Raw genomic sequence first — 6,520 nt, 5'->3', positions numbered from 1 at the left:
TTAAAGAATGCAAGGGGAGTTTGCTTCTAAATTTTTTTTAAGATTATTGCGTGTTAGCTTAAATCTATGTTGAACATCCCATTTCATATAACCATACTCAAAATGGTTTGGCAAAATCATTAATTAAATGTTTACAACTTATTGGTAGACCTATACTTATGAAAACCATTTATAAATTATATATTGAAATTAAATAAAAATTTAAAAAATGAAATTATTGATTTTTATTTTATCGTGGGACCTGAAAGTGATTTTGAAAAACTGCTCTTTAGTTAGAATTTAAATAGAGAATTTAAGTTGCTCAAAACTTTTTTTGAAATTTCTTAAAAAGTTTAAATTTCTTTATTGTGTTTGCCCAAACAAGTTATCTTTAGAATTTTAAAAAGTTTTTTTTGGTGAAAAAAGACCTAGCTATACTAAATAAACATACTAATACTTAAACCTACCGATTTAACCTAATACTACTCCTAATAATTGCTCAGACTCTACATATGAATCTTTAGAAGAATCCTACGCATGGATGATATTGTACTGTCTTACCCAACATACTAATACCTTAATGGTCTCCGTTAGACTCCATGATAAATCTTGGAAGACAAATAAGTTTCTATTTTTCTATAAGTGCCTACTATCAAACCAAAAAGGGTAGCTCAGGAACCTTAGCCCATGGCAGCCACCCATAGTTTCTTAAATTTGTCCCAATCCAATCTAAAATATTACTTGAGACTTTGATTGTAGTTTAAATGTATTCATAAATTTTTTATTTTGATTCAATTATAGACATTTAAAAATATATATATCAAATTATTTTTATATTAGATAAATATAATTATTTGTTTATGCAATATATAAAATTAAAATAATACTATATTGATAATTATGTTTTTTTAGTACAATGTCAAGTAAAAAATTCGGAGAAGGGAAATTACATCAACAAAATTTGAATCCTAAATGTGGGTGTCAATAAAAGGCTTTAACCACAACTATTAATGTTTCATGTATAAAATTGAATAAAATAAAATTTTATGTATAAATTTGTACATTAAACCAAAGTTTATATATATATATATTTAATATTTATTGAATATCTTTATAACCAAATTAGTGGTCGGACCGGTTAGACCACTAATTTTTATTCTATTAATTAGTCCGGTTTGCTTAAATAAATTATTTAAAAAGTACAGAAATATATCTGTTTCATTAATTCATTCTCATTTTCTAAACCGGTGTAGTAATTAATTCCTGATCTATCCATCCGAATCCATCAATCTTGCATTTATCCTCAATAAATTATAAAAGTGCAAAATGATGGGGATGTATAAAAGCATCATAGCAACTGAATTTAAGGGTTCAATTTTATTTAATTATTTGTTTTTCATTTTAGTAAATTTGAAGTTTGCAAAATATGGGGGAAATTACGTTAGGATGTCTATTAGTGAACATGGATGTTTCTTACAGGAAATTAGTAAGAAGAAAACAACAGAACAACCATTCTTATCTCAACAAAATATAATAAAACTAGTAAAGAAAAAGAGGAAGGGAAAGCTGCGTTGTAGTTTGGGCTTAAATAAAAATGAGCAAAGCCCGACCCATTGAATGTTTGTCGGAGAATGGACGAAGACTCTCAGAGCCGCGGAGGAAAAAGAAAAAGATTATGATTTTCCAATTCAAACCAAGGTTTTACTAGGGTTTTACCACTCACTCTCTTGAACGGGAAAAAGGAAAATCAACCAGTCCTTGAAAAACCGAAATGAGTAAGATGTTGAGAGTGGGTTCCCTGAAAAACGCCGTAACAACTCTTAGATATCTCCAGGAATCCTCCTTCTCAACTGCCGTTATCCGCCAGCATTCTTCTTCAGCTCCTCCTTTCGCCACCAACGTTCGCCATCTTCGTACCGGCCGCGACCCTAGCTTCAGGTAGTTTGATATTTTTACATTTATTTTTTACTTTATTCTACAACCCCAAGTAATGATTTCAAATCTCATTTCTAACCTTTTTTTGGGGGTTTCAATTTGTAGGTACGAGACTTCTCCTCCTGTAAACTGGGGCATCCGCATCGTACCAGAGAAGAAAGCCTACGTGATAGAAAGATTCGGAAAATACTTGAAAACGCTGCCGTCTGGGATACAGTTCCTAATCCCATTGGTGGATCGAATTGCCTACGTTCACTCCCTCAAGGAAGAAGTCATTCCTATCCCGGACCAATCCGCTATTACCAAAGACAATGTCAGCATTCTCATCGATGGCGTTCTTTATGTCAAGGTCTTTCACTTCACTCTCTTCTTTTCCCATTGCTCAAATTTGAAATCTTTGCTCTAAAATTTGTGTTGGAACCTTGCAGATTGTGGACCCCAAACTTGCCTCCTATGGCGTGGAGAACCCAATCTATGCTGTCATTCAGCTTGCTCAAACTACCATGCGTAGCGAGCTTGGTAAAATTACTCTCGACAAGACCTTCGAAGAGAGGGACACTCTCAACGAAAAGATTGTGGTTCGTTTTCTTTGTTTGATTCTCCCGTATGTATTTTTTTTTTCATCACATGAATAAACCCATCATTCAAAAATTTGAGTTTATGGCATATTTCTGATTCCAGATCAATTATGTGATAAGTAGAAATTGGTTGAGGCTCTCCACATATCTTTAATCTCTTTAGATGGACTATAAATATGACTGATTTTGTGCAACAGTTTGGAAGTAGGCATTGTGAATAACTAGTCTATTTTCAAATTGTTTGCTTTTATTTGGAAATCCGAGTGATGCTTACTCTTTTTGTGATATATGTATATACTATTCCTCTGATGGCCCCAAACAATGGGTTAAGGTCAATGAGTTTATATGATTAACCTCTGTGTCAAAGCTTGTTGTGCTTGTTATTGACAAGTGTACTCTTGATGTGTTGTATTTCTTTAAGCTAGTTTATTAATTATCTAATAATTTTCAACCAACAAGTGATTCTGGTGGTGCCCAAAAAAGTTCGAAAGAGCCAATATTAATCTTGTACTAATATTGCATCATAAAAATCTCAAATGCGCCATGCACTTTTCTACCCCTCTTAAGGTAAACAAGATTCTTTTGAAATTATATGAGTGTTACAGGAGGCCATCAATGTGGCCGCAAAAGACTGGGGCCTGCAATGTCTCCGTTATGAGATAAGTGAGTATGGTTTAGCAATGTTTTGGATTTTGGTATTCTTTTTGTTACCAATACATCCTTTGTATATAATTCGCTTCTCTGTCATCGCAGGGGATATATCTCCACCCCGTGGAGTAAGGGCAGTTATGGAGATGCAAGCAGAAGCAGAGCGTAAAAAGAGAGCTCAAGTTCTTGAATCTGAAGGTAATATTTCTTTTCCTTTTTAAGCTAAGGTAGTGTCTATTCCCTACTGGAACAATACCATCTTATTTAATAGTACTTAGACAGTATGATTTATGCATGTATGTTAATTCTAACAGGAGAACGACAGTCCAATATAAATATTGCTGATGGTAGGAAAAGTGCTGTGATCTTAGCATCTGAAGCTGCAAGAATGGATCAGGTTAACCGAGCACAAGGTTAGTGATCATCAGCCTGTAAACATCATTAAGTCAAAAATTTATGGGGCTTTTCATGGATTGTAATATTAGTGGATGTGGGTGATGAATTTTGATTATTTATGTATTTGAATTATCATGATTTCTCCTCATGGACAACCCAAACTGATTGGGAAACCATCTGAGTTTGTTATTGTTCCTGCACTCCTGTTTACTGGCTTTGTTGCATCTTCCCTTAATGTCTTCAAATTTTCCTTTTTGAAAAACTCATTTATCAGGTGAGGCGGAAGCAATCCTTGCTAGAGCACAAGCTACAGCTAAAGGAATTGCCTTGGTGTCTCAGTCATTGAAGGAAAATGGGGGAGTGGAGGTGAGCTTCCATCTTGTCATTGGATGTCTACTTAATAAGTGCTAAATTTATACCCATTTATGCCACCTAACCTCAAACTATTAGAGGAGGAATTTAACAAGATTTACCTGACTACTTCTATGGTATGATGAAATTCCATGATATAGAAGTTTGTAGACATATTGACCCCATTGGGATACTTATAAATGCCAAAAAGGGTTAAATTCTGTTATTAGTCCCTGTATTTTATGAAAGTTGTGGATTTAATTCTTATACTGTAATTTGGTCACTTTTAGTCCTTGCACTTTTCAAATTTGAAAATTTCAATCCTCACCAAACAATAACTATTAAATTCATTAAATTAAGTTGTGCTATTTCCAGAATCTGATGCGCCAAACATATTATCATGTGTAATGCCATGTCAGTTTATTATTTTCACATTACTCACTAAAATTCCAATGAAACTGTCATTTGCATCAAGATTATAATTTAAAAATTCAAAAACTATAGGGGCTCAGAATGAACCAATTGGAGGATATGGACTAAATTACAACTGTATAGATAGTAGAGGACTAGTAATTGAATTTAACTAAGATGAACTTAACTGCTACTGTTTAGGCCAAAACTAAAACTTCAAAATTTGAAAAGTACAGGAACTAAAATTTGCCAATTCGAACAGTATAAGGATTAAATCCACAACTTTTGCGAAGTATAGGACTAATAGTAGAATTTAACCTAAACAAAGCGATGTTGCCTATTCTTACTTTGTCATTACCAGTCCTTAAAGCTTGGTTCAATTGTTTGTACAACGATAGCTAGATCTTAGGAGATATTCAATGTATTCCCTGTATGCACTTGGGGAGAATGATTACTCTCACAGGGAGAGAGAGAACCCTTAAATGAACCTGCAGTGCTGCTCAAAGGATTTGTTATTTGAAGGAGAATTTTTTGCTCATATATAGCGTTTCTGATTTGTTAGTGCTATATGAATCATAATTTGTTAAGCTGAAGTTATTTGTGGATGAGAGGTACCCTTTAATTCCCACCCTAATTAAAAATGGGACTCAACATTATGGTCTCTCTCACAGGCTGCAAGTTTGAGGATTGCAGAGCAGTACATTCAAGCCTTCAGCAATATTGCCAAGGAGGTAAAAGGGAGATCTCAGACTTGCTATTGCAAGTGGTAATATTGTCAAAGTTTATTCATTCTTTCATCCTGCTTGAACTTGGCCTTTTTGTTCATTTGTTAGGGTACAACAATGTTACTTCCTAGTTCAGCTGCAAACCCTGCCAACATGATTGCCCAAGCTCTCACCATGTACAAAAGCCTGGTGAGCAATTCTTCTACTGGTGATTCTCATGTAAGCAATTCTCTTGAGCTATCCAGAAGCACAAAGCATGCTCCTCCTGGAGAGACTGAAGGCGAAATCCCTAACCCCAGAGCTGTGGAAGCAAGGGACACAAATCATGTTGGTGAAGTAGGATTTTCACTTCAGAGCTCCAAGAAGAAAGAATAGAAGTGATTTTACCCAAATTCCCATTGACTGAAAACCAGATTTTGTTTCTGGGGTTCTTGTACGGGCACATCTTTGGTAGTAGTTAAAAGGTTCTGAAAATTACCAAAAGGAAGGCAAGGATTTAAGGGAGTTTTTAGAATTTGATGAAAGGATGCTCATTCATTTGCCAAGTGTTTAGAACTACTATGTCATGTAGGACGGATATAGTTATCTTTGATTGTCTCAAGAATCCAACCAAAGGTTAAAAAGTTTTCAGGAAAGGAACACTTGTGTTGCCCAAGTGAAAAAACTTCATCCTACACTCTACCTATACTCTAAATAAAGTAAAACTTCTTTTTTCTTTATTTTTTGCACTCTTATTTTTGTTTTTCCTAATGTTACTATAACGGTTTCAAGTGCAAAGCTTCACATGCAAGATCTAGGGACGTTGTCTAATCCCTTGTCTTGGTTATCATTCATACATATATTTTTAACCATTCAAAATATTTTATCAACCATTTAATGCGACAGTTTTTAAATTTGATATAATAATAAATTTAGTAATCAAAGTTTACTTATTATATTAATTTAGTCCTTTTTAAATTTAATCCTCATTGTTTACAATTATCGAATTTTATCTTATTTTTACATGAAAATATAATTCAATATAAAATGTGTTAAATAGAAATCAAAACAAAAAATATTATAAAAAAATATGTTTATAATTAAATTAGATAATTCCTACATATATTTCTTTCCTTGTACTTCAAATGGCAAAAAACTACATATATTTCTTTCTTTGTACTTCAAATGGTGAAGAACTAGGTATCTTTTAAAGACTGGTTAATTCATTTTTTGTTAGTTTGAGTTGGTTGTAAAGCAAATTAATTTTTTTAAGCTGTTAGACTTGAATTTAGTGTGTATTTTTTTTAAAGTAATTGAATTAATTATTTTTCAAAATTTGAACTGTTAGATGATTAAAGTGTGAATCTTATGAAATGTTATCAAATTACATAATATATAAATAAAAATGGTTAATTTTTTTAGTTTCAAGACCAAATTGACATGTTATATAAATATTAAAGGTTAAATATTTTAGATTTAAAATTAAATTGACACGATATATAAATTTTGAAGTTATTA

General features: G+C 32.7%; 1 protein-coding gene across 1 annotated transcript; it reads left to right on the top strand.

Annotated features, from left to right (window-relative positions):
* Positions 1-1,390: 1,390 nt before the first annotated feature.
* Positions 1,391-5,742, top strand: LOC107922481 (stomatin-like protein 2, mitochondrial). The gene is made up of 9 exons (XM_016852546.2): positions 1,391-1,917; positions 2,020-2,263; positions 2,343-2,492; positions 3,098-3,155; positions 3,246-3,338; positions 3,455-3,553; positions 3,811-3,902; positions 4,970-5,029; positions 5,132-5,742. Exons 1-9 carry the CDS (start codon positions 1,751-1,753, stop codon positions 5,396-5,398), a joined length of 1,230 nt encoding a protein of 409 aa, XP_016708035.1. The 5' UTR covers positions 1,391-1,750; the 3' UTR covers positions 5,399-5,742.
* Positions 5,743-6,520: the final 778 nt, after the last annotated feature.

This window comes from Gossypium hirsutum, chromosome A08 (assembly GCF_007990345.1).
Source record: "Gossypium hirsutum isolate 1008001.06 chromosome A08, Gossypium_hirsutum_v2.1, whole genome shotgun sequence".
NCBI classification, from domain to species: domain Eukaryota; kingdom Viridiplantae; phylum Streptophyta; class Magnoliopsida; order Malvales; family Malvaceae; genus Gossypium; species Gossypium hirsutum.
This window is presented reverse-complemented; position numbering and strand designations above follow the sequence as displayed.

Coding starts and splice junctions, on each gene's coding strand:
- LOC107922481 (XM_016852546.2), top strand. CDS start 1,751: ATGAGTAAGATGTTGAGAGTGGGTTCCCTGAAAAACGCCGTAACAACT. Junction 1,918..2,019: donor GGCCGCGACCCTAGCTTCAG/GTAGTTTGATAT, acceptor TTCAATTTGTAG/GTACGAGACTTCTCCTCCTG. Junction 3,903..4,969: donor AGGAAAATGGGGGAGTGGAG/GTGAGCTTCCAT, acceptor TCTCTCTCACAG/GCTGCAAGTTTGAGGATTGC.